At 43.0% G+C, this 19652-nt stretch overlaps 1 protein-coding gene across 3 annotated transcripts in view; it reads left to right on the top strand.

Moving 5' to 3' along the window:
• Nucleotides 1-19652, top strand: part of cacnb4a (calcium channel, voltage-dependent, beta 4a subunit) — a 306901-nt gene that overhangs the window by 278479 nt on the left and 8770 nt on the right. For all 3 annotated transcript variants that reach the window (XM_055638722.1, XM_055638724.1, XM_055638725.1), the window contains 3 exons: nt 6298-6449; nt 16061-16156; nt 19451-19636. In XM_055638722.1, coding sequence (XP_055494697.1) covers nt 6298-6449; nt 16061-16156; nt 19451-19636 — 434 coding nt within the window. The remainder of the gene's footprint in view (nt 1-6297; nt 6450-16060; nt 16157-19450; nt 19637-19652) is intronic.

Below are 19652 nucleotides of genomic sequence, written 5' to 3'. Positions count from 1 at the left end.
AATAATAATAATAATAATACTGGATGGGATTTATATAGCGCCTTTCTAGATACTCAAGGCGCTTTACATCGCATTATTCATTCACTCCTCAGTCACACTCGGTGGTGGTGGTGAGCTACTTCTGTAGCCACAGCTGCCCTGGGGCAGACTGACGGAAGCGTGGCTGCTAATCTGCGCCTAAGGCCCCTCCGACCACCACCAATCACTCACACACATTCACACACAATCACACGCAGGCAAAGGTGGGTGAAGTGTGTTGCCCAAGGGCACAATGACAGTATGCACTCCAAGCGGGATTCGAACCGGCTACCTTCCGGTCGCCAGCCGAACACTTAGCCCATTGCACCACCTGTCGCCTCGGTGTCAGAGGTTATGGGAAGAAGGCAGGAGAATGGAGTTAGGGGGGATCAGCCATGATTGAATGGCTGAGTAGAGTTGATGGACCGAATGGCCTAATTCTATTCCGATTCCTTATGACCTTATGAACTTAAAACATACAGGCTGTCCTTGGGTAACAAACAGGTTCCATTCTAACAGAAATCAGTAAGTTGAGTTTTGCCTATCTCTCTTCTCTGCTACCATCGGGCAGGAGGCACAGTACCCTGAGGTCTTGCACCATCCGGTTCAGGAACAGCTACATTCCTCCGACTCCATTCTTGAACCAATCTGCACGATCCTAATCCAACCTTGAAAATGGAACCCTATGTGACCACCCCTTACATTACCATTCTTGAGCGTTATGGAAACGTTTTTGGAGCGTATTTTAATTGTTTTGCACTAATGTCTTTTTTTGTTTGTAGTCTTCAGAATTGTATGAGTAATTTTATGGATAATTTATGTTTCTGTGTGTTTCATAAGATCATGACATCATAAGTCATAGGAGTAGAATTAGGCCATTTGGCCCATCAAGTCTACTGCCGTTCAATCATGGCTGATGTATCTCTCCCTCCTAACCCCATTCTCCTGCCTTTTCCCCATAACCTCTGACACCTGTACTAATCAAGAATCTATCTATCTCAGTCTTAAATATATCCACTAACTGCCTCCACAACTGTTGCAAATAATTCCACAGATTCACCACCCTCTGACTAAATAAATTTCTCCTCATCTCCTTCCTAAAAGAACATCCTTTAATTCTGAAGCTATGACCTCTAGCCCTAGACCCTCCCACTTGTGGAAACATCCTCTCCACATTCACTCTGTCTAAGCCTTTCACTATTCTGTACTTCATAGAAACATAGAAAATAGGTGCAGGAGTAGGCCATTCGGCCCTTCGAGCCTGCACCGCCATTCGATATGATCATGGCTGATCATCCAACTCAGTATCCCATCCCTGCCTTCTCTCCATATCCCCTTATCTCTTTAGCCACAAGGGCCACATCTACCACCCTCTTAAATTTATTAATAACTATCTGCACATTCAATAACTATCTGCGCATTTCAATGGGGTCTCCCCTCATTTTTCTAAACACCAGCAACTATGTGCCCGTGATGCTGCTGGAATTAAGCAAGAATATTATTTTACCTGTATCCCATCATATTTGTGAATATGACAGTAAACTTCATGTGACTTGAAAGACACAAAAAAATTGCTTGGTATGACAACCATATCTCTACCGTACTGTCATGCATGGCATCATCAAAAGCACATAAGAATGATAAGAAAAATGATTATTAATGTGGGGAGAGAGAGAGAGAGAAAAATAATTATGTGTTTATTGGAAAGAATGCTTGTACATACATCAGACTTTAATAATGCCACAGGAGCTCATTTGTATTTAGGCATGTCCATAAGTCAGGTACTCACAAACCAGGTACACAGAAATGCTGGAGAAACTCAGCGGGTGCAGCAGCATCTATGGAGCGAAGGAAATAGGCAACGTTTCGGGCCGAAACACTGAAGGAAATAGGCAACGTTTCGGGACGAAACCCGGAAGGGTTTCGGGCTGAAACGTTTCCTATTTCCTTCGCTCCATAGATGCTGCTGCACCTGCTGAGTTTTTCCAGCATTTTTGTGTACCTTTGATTTTCCAGCATCTGCAGTTCCTTCTTAAACACTCATAAACCAGGGATGGCCTCCACTTGTTTTCCCATTTTCCAGGTGTGATGTAAGGCCAACAGCCTGAAACCTTAAATCTGTTTCTCTCTCCACAGACTCTGCCAGAATTGCTGAATATTTGACAACTTATTGCCTTTATTTCAGATTTCCAGTATCTGTAGGTTTTATTTTTAACATTTCAAATACTCGGGTGAATGATTGACATCCTTACAACCCAGAACCTTTCCATGATCTTCGAAGTTAAAGTCAGAACTGTGACTGAATAATCTTCACTTTTCTGTATGTGCGGTTTCCATAACGCTCAAGAAACTTGATTTCAAAACAAAGCAAGAGTCAAGGGTGTTTTATAGTGATATGTCGCAGACAGAACAATGAAATTCTTACTTGCAGCAGTGCATTATATTGTAAACTGCTGCTGCAAGTAAGATTGTTGCAAGTATATTGTAAACAATATAATGAACAATTAAAAAAAGTTCAGTGTGTATATATTGTGTCCCTCGAGATCAGCACTCTACCCACTTTCCTATTCACTTCATTGATGGTGGCGGCATGAATGCAACATTTACAAAACACACGCCAATAATTCACCAAGACTTTTTAGGCAACATCCCCCAAATCTATAACCTGACTCGCCTAGTTGTACTATTGAAAGCAGGTCTATGCGAGTCCCCCATTGTAAATTCCCCAGAGTTACTAATCACCCTGGCTTTCTTTAATGTTATTTGGTCTTCATATTGGAAATCCCCCCCCCCCCACAGTAGTCTTCTGTGAGCACCTTTGTCATAAGGATTGCAGTGGTTCAAAAAGGTTTCATGATGCACATATTCCTTAAATGTATGAAAAATAAACTTATTCAAAGTGCTTTGACGTGCATTCCAAGATGCACCACAGCTATCTCCTTTAAGTAATTATATTGTTCCACGACAATAACTCCCAATTATACTGTGCTTTTAAGTTGTCAAAATATCATGCTATTTAGCAGGAGTGAGATTAATTATTTTTTTTTACAATTGACCACATGAGATACAGTATGTGGGAGTTGATCAAAAACTCTGTCGGAGAGATTTCAATGAGCATTGAAGGGGAAAAGAGAGCTAGAGAGGTGGAAAGGTTTTAAAGCGGGAATTCAAGCTCTCAGGGAACAAAGTGCATGGATGCCAATGATCACGAGGGATGATCAACAGGGTTGAATTGGAGGAAAACACAGATTTGGGAGTATAGCAAACTGGTGGGATATTAAAGATGGGGGGGGGGGGGGGGGGGGGGGGGGGGGGGGGGAGATTTTCACACAACGGTGAAGCCTGAAACTGGGGCACAGCTTTTCCAGCATATATCAGCAAGTATAGTGGTGTTTAAGAAGGAGCTGCAGATGCTGGAAAATCGAAGGTAGACAAAAGTGCTGGAGGAACTCAGCGGGTGCAGCAGCATCTATGGAGCAAAGGAAATAGTGGTGACTGGTGAATAGAACATGTTGCATCTTATGACACAGGCAGAATATTTTGGATGATGTTGTAAAGTTATCGTAGTGACTATTCAAATTGTCAACTCCAAGGGTAACAAGGGCAAAGTTATACACTTGAGCAGCGTTTGACCTGAAACAGGGTGGAAATGTCCATCTAATCTAATCTAGTCGGCTTCCCGACTCGGCCTCGGAGCTGTGGCGGCAGCGGCAACGGCCACCCGCGGAGTTTGAACAGGCCCGTTCGCGGTGCACGGCTGAGCCGCAGGACTTTACCATCACCCGGTGGGGTCACAACATCTGGAGCTTGGATCGCCTCGGTGCAGAGGGAGAACAAAGAGGGAAGATACAGAGACTTTAAGATTTTGCCTTCCATCACAGCGAGGAGGTTCCTGGTGAACTCTCTGTGGTGGATGTTAAATTTGTGTTGATTGTGTGTTTTTGTCATTTTTATTATATGTATGACTGCAGGGAAACGAAATTTTGTTCAGACCGAAAGGTCTGAATGACAAATAAATTCAATTCAATTCAAAGGTGGAAGCCAAACATATTTTGCAATACGAAGATAGACACAAAATGCTGGAGTAACCTTTCTTCAGACTCGACCCACAACATCCCCCATTCCTTCTCTCCAGAGATGCTGCCTGTCCCGCTGAGTTACTCCAGCATTTTATATCTATCGTCGGTTTAAACCAGCATCTGCAGTTCCTCCATACACATATTTTGAAATCCAATGGGTGACGGGTGGCTGATATGCTGTGGCTGGGTGATTGGTGTGGGAAGATGCAGCAGCACAGTCAGTAGTTGAGGCAGTCAAGAATGATTGAAGGATGGAAGGAAGTATTTTAGTCTCGATTCTCTGCCACCAAAGTGTTTGGATCAGGCATGATTGACTACTGCTTCTTTTCCTGTCCATCAATTTCATATGTTCAACTGCTGTCAATCACTGGCAATGTTGCGTCAAATATTCACTAATATTTCCTGAAATGCTTCAAATGTTCACTAATATTTCCTGAAATGCTTCTATTTCCAGCTGAGGTGCAACATAGATTGCTCTCGAAGGGAATGATTAAATGTTAAAAGAACATGCAGCAAACCGTCGCGACTTCAAAGCTTGGATCTAATCCACTAAGCATAGAGCAGCATGAAGCAAATTCATACAATGAAGATTTAAACAGTTCCATTTCAAAATCCTAACTTGGAATCTGCAGATGGTCTGTAGTGTAAATCCACGCAATGCCCCTGTCCCACTTCAGAAACCTGAACGGAAACCTCTGGAGACTTTGCGCCCCACCCAAGGTTTCCGTGCGGTTCCCGGAGGTTGCAGGTAGTGGAAGCAGGTAGGGAGACTGACAAAAACCTCCGGGAACCTCTGGGAACCGCACGGAAACCTTGGGTGGGGCGCAAGTTCTCCAGAGGTTTCCGTTCAGGTTCCCTAAGTGGGACAGGGGCATGTTTCAGCTTTTCCAATGTCTAGTCATGCCTGCATAGGTTAAAATTATTAAAGCAATATAATTTCTACAGACCAGTAAATGAATATAAATTGAGTGGCCAACCAGTCTCATATGTAATAAAATCTCCAGCCATTTTAACACAAATGGCTGACAAATTGCACAGTAAATATATAAAAACTGAAATTCCGATTTCCTCTTTTAATAATTCTTATTAGCACCAAAGAATACTATCAGGAATGAGTGAGCTCAAATCCTCTGGATGGGAGGTGAGGGGTAATGGTGCCGAGACATATATTTTGGTGGGTTGTGATTAAAACATGGTCTTAAAGGAGGTGCTGTATGAGAGAACAGCGAAGAGTGGATATTATCCACCGGAACCTTTGAAATGGGAAATATGCTGAGATTTTTAAGCCTTCATGCTGGGGAAATTGCAAATGTATCCTGTAGACCATTGAGGGTTAGACCATTGAGCATGGTAAGGCTGAACATATCAAACAAAGGGAATTATCCTTCTGCTTCCACCTCTGGCCTTTGTTCCAACCATTTGCCTCAAAAACCCCCTCTCAAACTGAAATGTCACCTATCCATATTCTCTAGTGATGCTGCCTGATCTGCTGAGCTACTCCAGCATGTTGTGTCCTGAAATGATCAAATAAAAGTTTAAGTAACTCAGCGGGTCCGGCAGCTTCTCTGGAGAAAAAGAGTAGGACCTATTCCTTTTCTCCAGGGATGCTGCTTGACCCGCTGAGTTACTCTAGCTTTTTGTGTCTGCCTTTGGTTTAAACCAGCATCTGCAGTTCCTCCCTACACAATTAAAAGTTTAAGTTTTGTTTAGCTTATTTTCTTGTATTTAATGTTTTCCATTGTTAATGCTGAATTTAAAAATCATAAATGTTATCTTTTTAATTGTTCACTTCATGTTTGTTATTCTTTAGGTAGCTTTGACTTTCGGAGATGTTTAAAACTATTCAGTGTCCTTCATAGCCTTTACAAGTGGCAAAACTATCGGGGTGAGGGGGTGGTGACATCCGGGGTAAGGCTTTGGCATGTGTCAAAGCTTCAGGGGCATCTCAGGATCTCTTCAGTGCAACATTGGAGGCCCGATGGCTAATAGGATCACACTGAGAATTGGAATTTTTTGGGACAGCAAAGTAGGCCCTCCCCATCTAAGCATGGTTCAAGTGAAACCATCCATGGCAATATGAGTCAGATTGATTTGTTTTTGATTTGAGTCCTTGGATATGCAAGCAAGCAAAGCTGAATTTAAACATTTTATAGGTGAGTTCAAGAAACTAAACTGATTTCCCTACTTTTTTTTTCACTAGCTGAAGTGCAGAGTGAAATTGAGAGGATCTTTGAGTTGGCCAGAACTTTGCAGTTGGTTGTTTTAGATGCAGACACCATTAATCATCCAGCCCAGCTCATCAAGACCTCGCTCGCACCAATCATCGTCCATGTTAAAGTTTCTTCTCCAAAGGTAAAATACATCATTCCTAAATAGGTTGTTTAACTGTATTGCTCCATTAAATATAACAATAAAATGTTTTACATTTTTTTAGTGTGGTTCAGTTGTAATCCAGTTCATCTCCATCAAGGTGTGGGGTGGCACAGTGGAGCAGCTGGTAAAGCTGCAGTCTTACAGTGCCAGAGATCCGAGTTCGTGCCTGATCTGGGCTGCTGTCTCTGTGGAGTTGGCATGATCTCCCAGCCACCATGTGGGTTTTCTCCGGGTGCTATGTTTGTCTCCCACATCCCAAAGAAATGTGAGTTTGTAGGTTAATTGACTGCAGAAAGGTACCCCCAAGTGTGCCGGGAGTTGGTGAGATGTTGGGATAACGTGGAACTAGTGTGAACAGGTGATCGATGATCAGTATGCACTTGGTGGGTCGAAGTTCTCATTTCCATGCAAAAAGACTCACAATCAGAGGTGAAAGCTACTTGGTATGGGCTAGTATGATGTACTAGTAAAATGTGGCCAGCGTTATGGTTGTGGTTTGACCATGCTGGCAAGGAATATATACTAGCTTACCTATAATAAATCCAAGTTCTTTTTGCCCTTACCAATACTCGCCATACCATGCAGATCCAAAAGTATATCTAGCCATCTAGATTTGGAAAAATCTAGATTTTCTAATTTTTTTATTGGTTCATGCACATATTAAAGATTTCATAGTACTCTGAAGAAAATTGTTAAGTTGATTGAACAAACAACTGACCAGACATCCTATTGCTGTTTGTAGGACAATGGCTACATTACTGCGCCTTTGTAACCCCAGTTCATAATCTGTGAAATAGTTTGGGGTGTTTCATTAACCGAGTGCTTGGTGACAGCCGGCTACTGATAATTGTTATTGATGTTGAAAATAAAATTTCCTTAGCTGAAAATGTTTTTGAAGAATAATCTACAGAGCAAGATAATAAATTCAATAACACTGGATTTATACAAAACGTAATGGTGGAGAAATTTGTTTTTGGTTGTTTATTGCAAACACATACAAAAACCTACCCACTGGTTTCATTTGGCTCTTGTAAATTCTGTTCTTATCCAATCAGCCTTTCTAAAATGAGGAGAAACCAAAAAACAAAATGTTTATACGTTAAGTACGTGTACAAAGTTTCTCTGACCAAATTTAATAAAGTGATTAAGCTGTGAAAGTTGTTTAGCGCATGTGTTCCTATTTTCACAGAGGAAATGTTTACATTTTGAACCAGACATAATGATTTAATGCAATTAAGTGGCTTGTCAGGGCACCTCAGAAGCTGCGAAGAATCAAGCATGATATATATATATATATGTGATGTGAAAGTCAATGTGTCAAATGATACGCTTTAAGAGCAGTCGGGGTTACTGTCAAAGAAGTACTGAAGGTACTGTTGTGTTTGAAGGTAGACAAATCTCCAGGGCCTGATCTGATATATCCGAGGACATTGTGGGAAACTAGAGCGAAAATTGCCAGAGCCCTGGTTGAAATTTATGAGTCGTCCTTAAATACAGGAGAGGTGCCGGAAGACTGGAGGGTGGCAACTGTTGTACCCCTTTTCAAGAAGGGCTGCAGGGAAAATGCTGGGAACTATAGGCTGGTGAGCTTAACATCTCTAGTTGGTAAGTTACTGGAGAGTATTCTGTTAGGATAGGCATACTGATAGGATATACAGGCATTTGGATGGGCAAGGGCTGATTAGGGATATTCAGTATGGTTTTGTTCATGGAAGATCATCTCACAAATCTGATTGATTTTTTTGAAGACGTGACCAAAAAGGTTGATGAAGGCAGAGCTGTAGATGTTGTGTACATGGACTTCAGAAAGGCATTCGACAAGGTTCCTCATGGTAAGCAGCTCTGGAAGGTTAGATCGCATGGGATCCAAGGATAGATAACTGAATGGATAGCAAATTAGCTCCATGGAAGGAAGAAAATGGTGGAAGGTCGCTTCTCAGACTGGATGCCTGTGACAAGTGGTAGATTACTGTTTGTCATCTATATCAATGATTTGTATGAGAACATACTGGGCAAGATTAGCAAGTTTGATGATGATACAAAAAATAGTGGTTTTGCAGATAGTGAAGATGGTTGTGAATGTTTGCAGCAGGGTCTGGATCGTTTGGCCAGGTGGGCAGAGAAATAGTTGATGGATATTAATACAGTGAAGTGTGAGGTGTTGCATTTTGATATGTTGAACAAGGGCAGGACCTACATAGTAAATGGTAGGCCTCTGGGTAGTGTTATAGAGCAGAGGGATCTAAGAATACAGGTGCATGGTTCCTTGAAGGTCGAATTCCAGGTAGATAAGGTGGTCAAAAAGGCTTTTGGCACTTTGGCCTTCAGTCAGAGTATTGAGTATAGAAGTTGAGAGGTCATGTTGCAGTTGTATAAGACGTTGGTGAGACTGCATTTAGAATATTGTGTTCTGTTCTGGAGACCACGTTATAGGAAAGATATTGTTAAGCTTGAAAGGGTTCAGAAAAGATTTACGAGGATGTTGCCAGGTCTAGAGGGTGTGAGCTGCTGGGAGAGGTTGAGTAGGCTGGGACTCTATTCAGCTTGGAGCGCAGGATTAGTGGTGATCTTATATAGGTATATATAAGATCATGAGAGGAATAGATCGGGTAGATGCACAGAGTCTCTTGCCCAGAGTAGGTGAATTGAGGACCATCGGTTTAAGATGAAGGGGAAAATATTTAATAGGAATCTGAGGGCTCATTTTTTGGTGGTGGGTGTATGGAACAAGCTGCCAGAGGAGGTAGTTGAGGCAGGGACTATCCCAACATATAATAAACAGTCGGACAGGTACATGGATAGGACAGGTTTGGAGGAATATTGTCCAAATGCTGGTAGGTCAAAGTCAAAGTCAAAGTCAAATTTATTCGTCACATGCACATTACATGCAATGAAATAAATTTGCCAGCAGTGATACATTTAAAAGAACACCCAATACACAATACAATTTAACACAAACATCCACCACAGCATTCTTCACTGTGGTGGAAGGCAACAAAGTTCTGCCAGTCCTCCTCCCTTGTTCACCCGTGGTCGGGGCCATAGACCACCTGTAGTCGCCGCTACAGATGGCCCTCGATGTACAGGCCCTCTCGTCGGGATGATCTAAACTCCGACGTCGGGACGGTGAAAAACACTCCGTGGCTTGGAGGTCCCGAATCGGCATTTTCCTACCGGAGTCCGCGGCTTCAGGATGTTATAGGCCGCAGGCCAGCGGTCGGATCTGTTCTCCGGCGATCCCTAGCGAGGGACCCCAGGCTCCGGATGGAAAGTCCATGCCCCGCCCGCGGCTACAAGCTCCGCAGACCGCGGCTTCGGGATGTTATCGGCCGCGGACCGGCGGTCGGAGGTCTTCTCCAGCGGTCCCTAGCGAGGGATCCCAGGCTCCGGATGGTAAGTCCACGCCACGCCACGCCCGCGGCTAGAAACTCCACAGACCACAGTCCCATGATGTCAACCAGGGGCGGAAAACCCGGGGGGGCCACAGGGGACACGTCCCCATCATGTTTTGAGAGGTGGGGCACATCGACGATTGGAGGAGGGAGGAGTGGAGGGGGTGATACTGAGGATAGAGCGCGGTGATTGGAGGAGGGAGACGTGGCGCAGACCTGCGCTTCATCCGGAGCCAGGATCGATCCCGGCCGGGTCTCCGGCGTTGTCCTGTTTTCTCCCGACCCGACCATACCCCCCCCCCCTGCCAGCGGGTGGACAGAGACGTCGGCAGCAAATTTCCTCCGCTATAGGATCATTGGTCGGGACTCAGACGGGCCAGCGCAGAGAACAGCGCTAAACCCAGCAAACTCTGCCTGTCATGCCAGGTGAGCCTACAGTCTTCCTGGACTTGCGGGAAATATGGCCAGCGCGGAGAAGCAGCGCTGGTGTCACGTCAGTCCAGACAGGGCTATAGTTAACCCGGTGAGACAGGCAGAGTTGAGCTGCATTTAGCGCTGGATTGAGCCTCCGAAGCCTCACGCGCGTGTGTGTGTGTGTGTGTGTGTGTGTGTGTGTGTGTGCACGCATGCGCGCATGACCGCCAAAAAATTGTGTCCCCTGTCCACTCCATGTTTTGATAGCGAGCTCCGCTCTTGATGTCAACGATACCAGGCCAGTTCTCTTTTCTGGCGACTCCCGGCAAGGGTTTGCCCGCTCCGCGATGGAAAGTGCATGCTGCACCTGCTGCCGATGCTCCGGACCTGACTTCAGGAAAGGCCGCTCCAATCCATGATGTTAGGCCGCGAGGGAGGCGACATGGAAAAAAATCGCTTCTCCGTGGTGGTGGTGGCCGAGTGGTTTCCTCACATTCACCTCCCCCCCACCCCTCACATAAGGCATATCGAGAGACACCCAAACTGACACTAGACACACCAAAATAAAAAGTAGAAATAACGAAGACGCTGCTGGCTGGGCAGCCATCTCACAGCGCCCCCACCGACCTTATTGGTGGGGCTAGTGTAGCTGGGACATGTTGGTGGATGTGGACAAGTTGGGCCAAAGGGCCTGTTTCCAACTGTATCACTCTATGACTCTGTAACACTCTGGAAAGCTGGAGCGCAGTGTTTAGGAGTGGCACCAATCTCTTCCATAATTAACTGTCCAAAGAAAGTTTTAAAAAAATGTTACAGATGCGGGGAGCACTGGAAAGCTACATTTATCTGAAGGAGGGTCTCGACCGGAAACGTCGCCTATTACCTTCGCTCCATAGCTGCTGCCTCACCCGTTAAGTTTCTCCAGTATTTTTGTCTACCTTTAGCTTTCCGAAGGCTATTTAATGATGTTGATATTGATAGTGAATAAGGTGTCACAAAAGAAGCCAAAATGTAACATTGAATCAATAGTTTAAAATCAAGATTCAGAGGAAATTAATAGGCTGTTAAGATAATTTCAACATTAAAATTGTATATTTAATATAAATATTTAATCAAAATTAATAGAATGGATTGCAACTGAAAGCAAATTACAAATTAGGAGGCACACCAAATGTAACTTCAGATGATCCTCAATCCGTACACATTAAAAAAAAAAGTGTCACGTGATTAGGAAAAGAAAGGAAAGTATGAAATGGCAATTCATCCGGTTGCTGTTATACCATTCAAACCAGCAAAAGGTAGAGATAGACACAAAAAGCTGGAGTAACACAGCGGGAGCATCTCTGAAACATGGACGTCTACAAAGTAGAGTCCGACCGACTGCGAAGGGCGGTGAAAGACGCAAAATGGAAGTACAGGGACAAGATGGAGTCACAGTTGGACCAGCAGGACACCAGACGCCTGTGGCAGGGGCTACGGACTGTAACCAACTACCGGAGCACCCCACCTCATCCGCAAGTGCCGGCACCTCCCTAGCTGATGACCAAAACTCCTTTTACGCTCGTTTCGAGACGGGCAACATCACCCCAGGTCTGCCGACTAACAACAATACCGTCAGCAGGCTGGCTATCAAAGCTGAAGGGAGGAATGTGCACAAATTCTCGTTGTCCAAGCACAACGTGAGGAGGGCTCTGACACGGGTGAACACGAGGAAAGCTGCAGGCTCCGATGGCATCTCGGGGCGAGTACTCAAGTCCTGTGCTACGCAGCTAGCTCCAGTGCTCACTACATTATTCAACCTCTCCCTGGACAAGTCCGTGGTCCCTGCCTGCTTCAAAAGATTAATAATTGTACCAGTACCTAAAAATGCCTCCCCAGCCTGCATGAATGACTACTGTCCGGTGGCCCTCACCTCGGTATTCATGAAATGCTTTGAGAGGCTGGTGAAGAAACACATCTGTGCCTTCCTCCTTCGCAACATGGACCTGTTACAATTCACATACCGTCCGAACAGATACATGGACGATGCGGTCTCCCAGGTTCTGCACAACCTTCTCTCTCATCTTAACAGCCAGAAGGGGGGCTACATGAGGATGCTGTTCATTGACTTCAGTTCAGCCTTCAACACGATAGTCCCCACCAGACTGGCCAAGAAGCTACTGGAATTAGAGCTCAACACCTCCCTGTGTGCCTGGGTCCTGGACTTTCTCACCGCCAGGCCCCAGGTAGTCAAGATGGGAGGAAATACATTGAAGTCCCTCACCCTGAGCACAGGATCGCCCCAGGGTTGCGTCCTCAGCCCCGTACTGTACTCCCTGTACACACATGACTGTGTGGCTAGGTACAGCTCCAACTCAATAATCAAGTTTGCTGATGACACAGTGGTGGTGGGCCTGATCTCAGACAACGATGAGAAGGCCTACCGGGAGGGGGTGGTTGATCTAGCACTCTGGTGTCAGGACAACAGCCTCCTCTTCAACATCAAAAAAACTAAGGAGCTGATCATGGACTTTAGGAGGGCACATCATCCGAGGACGTAGCTGTTTAAATTCCTGGGAGTCCACATCTCTGAGGATAAGACATGGACATCAAACGCTGCAGCACTGGTGAGTAAGGCAAGGCAGCGCCTTTACCACCTCAGGCAATTGAGGAAATTCAGAGTGTCTCTGAGGATCCTCCAGTGCTTCTACTCGGCGGCTGTGGAAATATCACGATTTGGTTTGGGAACTGCTCTGCCCAGGACAAGAAGGCTCTGCAGAGAGTAGTGCGTTCAGCCGAACGCACTATGGGAACTTCCCTCGCCCCTCTGCAGGAACTATACATCAGGAGGTGCAACTCCAGAGCCAATAAGATCATGGAAGACCCCTTCCACCCCGCAACAGACTGTTCCGGCTGCTGCGGTCAAGCAAACACCTCCGTTGCCATGCTGTGAAAACGGAGAGGTTGAGAAGGAGTTTCTTCCAAGAGGCCATTAGGACTGTAAACTCCTACCTCACCAGGGACTAACTTTACTGTACGATTCTACTGTTTTTTTTTTTAAATTGCTGTTTTTTTTTCCTTTTTTTCTTTTTCCTTCCTCCCACAATATGTAATATGTAAAAGAATATGTGATTCTGTTCCATTTTGTTTGTAGTTTGTTTGTTTGTTTGTTTTTTGCACAAAGTCCACGAGCATTGCCACTTTTCATTTGACTGCACATCTCGTATGTGTATGTGACGAATAAACTTGACTTGACTCTGGAATAGATGACGATTCGGGTCGAGACCCTTCTGCGACCCGAAACATAAAAAATATTCCTTTTCTCCAAAGGTGCAGCCTGACCTGCTGAGTTACTCCAGCTTTTTGTGTCTATCTTAGGTTTAAACCAGCATCTGCAGTTTTTTTTCCTATAGCAGAAAGGCAATGTTGGAGTGCCAGGAACAATGGATTGGATGGCATTGACAGCCATCTGGTGGGTCCATATGGGATTTCTGAGTAGGAGCAGTAACTGTACGAGTTTGTTATGAACTTCTGCATGGGCCTGCTGTAGTGCGGAATGTGCTGGGGGCTAGACATGCACATGTCTGGTCATCTGAGTCCAGGGAGGGGTTTCCTCCAGAGGACATGGGTTTAAGGGGAGAGGGGAAAGATTTAATAGGAAATGGAGAGGCAATTTTTTCACTCGGGTGAGTGAGCATATGGCCAGAGGAGGTAGCTTAGGCAGGTACTATACCAACATTTATAACCATATAACAATTACAGCGCGGAAACAGGCCATCTCGGCTCTTCTAGTCCGTGCCGAACGCTTATTCTCACCTAGTCCCATCTACCTACACTCAGACCATAACCCTCCATTCCTTTCCCGTCCATATACCTATCCAATTTATTTTTAAATTATAAAATCGAACCTGCCTCCACCACTTCCACTGGAAGCTCATTCCACACAGCTACCACTCTCTGAGTAAAGAAGTTCCACCCTCATGTTACCCCTAAACTTCTGTCCCTTAATTTAAAAGACATTTGGACAGGTATATGGATAGGAAAGGTTTAGAGAGATAAGGGCCAAATGCAGAGAGGTGGGACTAACGTAGATGGGGCATCTTGGTCAGCATGGGTAAGTTGGGCTGAAGGGCCTGTTCCTGTGCTGTATGGCTCTATGACTCCCAAGGTACTGATTGCCTACTTCATGGCTGGTGCACACTATCACTTTACAAAGAATGGAAATGAAAGAAGGTGGTTTACTTTAATTAATTTAAGTCATGTTTTAATTAATTTATTTCAGATATTTGTGTTTTTGGTGTATTTATAATTGTTACGTTTTATCAATAATTTTTTTTGTTTATTGAATAATTCAAATCCTTGTCAGCCGCGGAAGAACCTTTTCACCAAGAGCATGGTTTGAGTCTGGAATGCATTATCTGAATGGGTAGTTAAGGCAGGTACTTTCACAATATTGAAAAAAGTATCTGGGCAAGTTCATGAACTATCATGGCATTGAAGGTTGTAGTGGCCAGTAGTGATGAACAGGATTAGTTATAGAAGGTTAACTGATGGGGGATATCCACCATAGGTCAGCCTGCGGGCAAGTTTGTAGCCTACTCCATCTCATGGAGTGACCGTAATAGCATAGCCTTGGAATGGTTAGGAGCTTAATGGCTACCAAAGACAGGTGAGGTTGCAGATTTGTTGCACAGGGCATATGCAGGGAGAGATGCTCTAAAACGCAATAACCAGCGTTAGGACCGTGCAAAGGTGCAGTGACAATCTGAATATTTCTATCTTTTTTATTTATTTTTTAATATTTTATTTATTAGAAGTAATGTACATTACAGTGATATAAGCCAAAAATAACATAATACATTTCCTGTACCACTTCTTATTTTAAACCTTAAAAAAAAGGAAAGTAGAGAGAGAGCGTTAGATTTTACTAGAATGTTGCCTGGGTTTCAGCAACTAAGTTACAGAGAAAGGTTGAACAAGTTAGGGCTTTATTCTTTGGAGCGCAGAAGGTTAAGGGGGGACTTGATAGAGGTTTTTTAAATGATGAGAGGGATAGACAGAGTTGACGTGGAAAAGCTTTTCCCACTGAGAGTAGGGAAGATTCAAACAAGGGGACATGACATGAGAATTAAGGGACTGAAGTTTAGGGGTAACATGAGGGGGAACTTCTTTACTCAGAGAGTGGTAGCTGTGTGGAACGAGCTTCCAGTGAAGGTGGTGGAGGCAGGTTCGTTTTTATCATTTAAAAATAAATTGGTTAGTTATATGGATGGGACGGGAATGGAGGGTTATGGTCTGAGCGCAGGTATATGGGACTAGGGGAGATTATGTGTTCGGCACGGACTAGAAGGGTCGAGATGGCCTGTTTCCGTGCTGTAATTGTTATATGGTTATATGGTTATGGGATAGTAAGTGCGTGAAAGAGTGATCAAGAGAGACCCGTAGAAACGTAAAACATGAAAAGAGATAAAAAGAAAATCAAAGAGAAAAAAAAAGAAAAATGAAGAAAAATAGAGCAAAAGATATAAGCAAGAAAAATAAGATAAAAGGGATATACCTACTTCGTATCTTTACACACCCCTCAACAGTTCCTGAAACCATGTATTTTCAAAGTTATGTTGCACCCTATATTTGTGAATACTTCTATCTTTGAGGTTATTTGAGATGTCTTTACAGTGGAAGAACACGTTGCTCTCTGCCTTAAAATTTACTTTTGCTTTAGAATCTAACCCGTAATGCCTTGAATGCTTCAATCTTGTAAATCTTAACTTTTGTTGACTGAATAATTTTCTTTGTTTTCACCAGGTCCTGCAGAGGTTGATAAAGTCCCGAGGAAAGTCACAGAGTAAAAACCTCAATGTCCAGTTGGTGGCAGCAGATAAACTGGCGCAGTGCCCTCCAGTATGTACTAGTTCAACAATTGCTGAGATAGATGGCAATATTTCTTATGTATTTGTTATACTTGTTATACGAGTAGCCAAGTACTTGTTATCCTCCACAAAATAAAGTAACTAGAATGTGTGAAATTACATCCCAACACACTTCCTCCTTTTCAAATAGTTCTGCAAATCTAGATCCCTGCAAATAATTATATGATATTCGAATTTGACCATGAATTATTTGTCCATTTAGACTAAGTTTTAATCATTTAAACTTAAAAGAGAACAACATTGTCATTATTATTCTAACTTTCAGAGCTAGTTGTGAGTTAATAACAACTATTTCTTAGTAAGAGTGACTATGAGTGGAACAGGATTAAAATTCACTCAAAATCCTATGCATACAGCCGTCATTTATGAACTGCATTTACATTCAGCACTGTGAATAATCTACTTAAAATAGATTGGGTAAAATCAGTGCAATGGATTAACAATTGCTCCCATGTTCAACTTGCTGGACCCCATTTTCTAACCTCATTCCCAGTCCCAAGCTCTCATGTGCATATTCACCAGCCCCACAACCTAAATGTTCCTGAGGGCACACTTGGAATATTATGTGCAGTTTTGCTCACTCTGCTATAGGAAAGATGCCATTGAGCTGGAAACTGAAGTGCAAAATGTTGAGACCTTGACTCAATGGCCTAAGCTAAAGGGAGAGGTTGAGCAAGGTAGGACTTTATTCCTTGAAACCCATGAGACCAAGGGGTGGTCTTATGGAGGAGTGTAAAATCATGAGGGGCATAGATATGTTGAATGATTCTAGTCTTTTGTCCAGGGTAAGGGAATCAAGAATTAGAGGCCATGGGTTTAAGGTGAGGGGAGAAAAAATGTATTCAAACCTGAGGGGTAGCTTTTTCATACAGCAAGTGGTTGGATATATGAAATGAGCCCCAAGAGGCAGGTACAATAACAACTTCCAAAAGACATTTGAACAGATACATGGATAGGAAAGGTTTAGAGGGCAAACACAGGAAATGGGACAACCGTAGATGGGGTACCTTAGTTGATGTGGACAAGTTGGGCTGAAGGGGCTGTTTCTATGCTGTATGACTCAATTTTCTCTCATACCCTAATTCTATTCTAATTATATTCAACTGACGGTGCAATAATCTACAATCAATGCACAGCCGAAACTGATAATGATCACTCTTTGAACCTTGCCCTGGAATCCTCCGCCGTTTTATCCCTGTCTTGAGATCTATGAGATCCTGTTTTTATTGCTTGACCTTGAACAAGTTTTATTTTAGCCCTCCCTCCGGTTTCTTAATTTTAAACTTTATCATTCATCTTTGTTTACATCTCAGTTAATTGTCTTGGAAGTTTAAATGTACTGTACAAAGTATTGTTGGTGTTACACAAAATGTGCGGCACGGTGGCGTAGCAGTAGAGCTACTGCCCTACAGTGCCAGAGACCTGGGTTCGATCCTGGCTATGGGTGCTTGTCTGTATGGAGGTTGTACGTTCTCCACATTGGTTTTCTCCGAGACCTTTGGTTTCCTCCCACATTCCAAAGAAGCACAGGTTTGCAGTTTAATCGACTTGTGTATGTAAAATTGTCGCCAGTGAGTGTAGGGTCATGTTTATGTGTGGGGTAGCGCTGGTCGGTGTGGACTCGGTGAGCTGAAGGGCCTGTTTCCGCACTGTATCTCTGAACTAAACAAAACAATTTTGGGTCATTCAGAACATCTTGCTTGTATCATGTTTATGTTTCATGGGAAGCTCCTTCCGTCCTGTTTCATCTAATTCCATGAACATATCCTTCTCCCCCATCTCTTTACATGGTTATCTCATTTCCCTTAAATGCATCAATGCTGAGTCATTCAATTTGTCCAGGCTAAAGAGCTTTTTCATAAATTTCCTTTGGATTTATCTTTGGCTAATCTGCATGTATGACCCAGAAATGGGAATCATTTACAAATGGAAACATCCTTTCCCTCAACATTCCCAGTTCTGGAAAAAGATCAACTCCCTGGTAGTTACGATACATCAGTTTAGGTGCCCTATGTGCAAATCATTTTTTTTTAATTTTTATTTATTAGAAGCAAATGCACAAAAATAGAATCAACGGCATATAAAATTATACAATTATTGTACAGCTTCAATTTTAAACTTTTTTGCTTTGAATTGGAAGAAAAGAAAGGAGAAAAAGCAAGAAAGAGAAAAAGTGAGATGTGCAAAGATAGAACCCCTAGAATACCAGTGTAGCCAAAGAATGAATAAAAGAAAGAAAGAAGAGAGGAATAGAAAAAAAATTGAAAGGACAAAAAGAATAAGAGAGAAAAAAGTGGTGATATACCTGCCTCTCATCCCTCCCCACCCACCTCACCCAACCCGTAATTAGATTTCAATCCAAAGTTGTGTTGCGCCATACTATCCTTGTTATAAATCAATGAATGGTGTCCATGTCTTGGAAAAATGATCTGGTTTTTCCGCCACGACAAGTCTAATATTTTCAAGATGTAGCAAATCGGACATGTTTATAATCCACATCTTAAGAGTAGGGACTGATGTATGTTTCCAAAATTTAAGTATTCATTTTTTTGCTGTTATCAGGCCATAATTAAGGAAAAGTCTTTGAAATAATGATAGCTCAGAACAGGCTTCTATGTGCAAATCATTTAGCACCTTTTCTTCAGGCTGATGAAAAGTAAATTAGATCCGTTTACATTACTCCATGAACGTATGTTTGCTCAAAACCTGAAACAATTCTCCTGCTTTACCATGCTAATCTTTTAGAAATAAGCTGAATAGTTTATATTTTATGGCCTTATTAACTATGTGTCACTACATTTAGTGGTTTGTGGATTTCTATCCCCAGATTTCTTTACTCCACTAATAATGTTGAAATATTCTTGAAATATTTTACCTGCCTACATATGTAAAAAAAATAATTCACACACAATATTGTGGCAGGGGTGATACACTATAGAGTGATGCACTGTGTGATCATTCCATAAATGGGAACAAGTACACTGGAGCCAAAATCAACACCAAAATGTCAACATCTCAGCAACCAAGCCAACTGTGCCATTAAATCACTGTTCATATCACATAAATATGTTTATTGCACTCCATATGATAATTTGTATCTGTGTTACACCTTAACTAATTCTCTAGGTCATTGTAAGCAATTCAAAGAAAAATATTTTGTGACAATATACAATTGCATCTTTTAAGTTGTGTTTCCTATTATTATGTTTATATTTGTAGTTGGCTTCGAAAAATGTGTCTAAAAAATGTTGTCTTCATTCGACAGGACATGTTTGATGTTATCCTAGATGAAAACCAATTAGAGGATGCATGTGAGCATTTGGCAGAGTATCTTGAAACATACTGGCGTGCGACGCACACCCCCAGCAGCGCACCACTGAATCCATTGCTGGACCGGAACTTAGGTAGTACTGCACTGTCAACATATCCCTCAGCTATCTCTGGGTTACAGGTATGAACACAGACAA

Source organism: Leucoraja erinacea, chromosome 7 (genome assembly GCF_028641065.1).
Source record: "Leucoraja erinacea ecotype New England chromosome 7, Leri_hhj_1, whole genome shotgun sequence".
In the NCBI taxonomy this organism is placed as follows: Eukaryota; Metazoa; Chordata; class Chondrichthyes; order Rajiformes; family Rajidae; genus Leucoraja; species Leucoraja erinaceus.
This window is presented reverse-complemented; position numbering and strand designations above follow the sequence as displayed.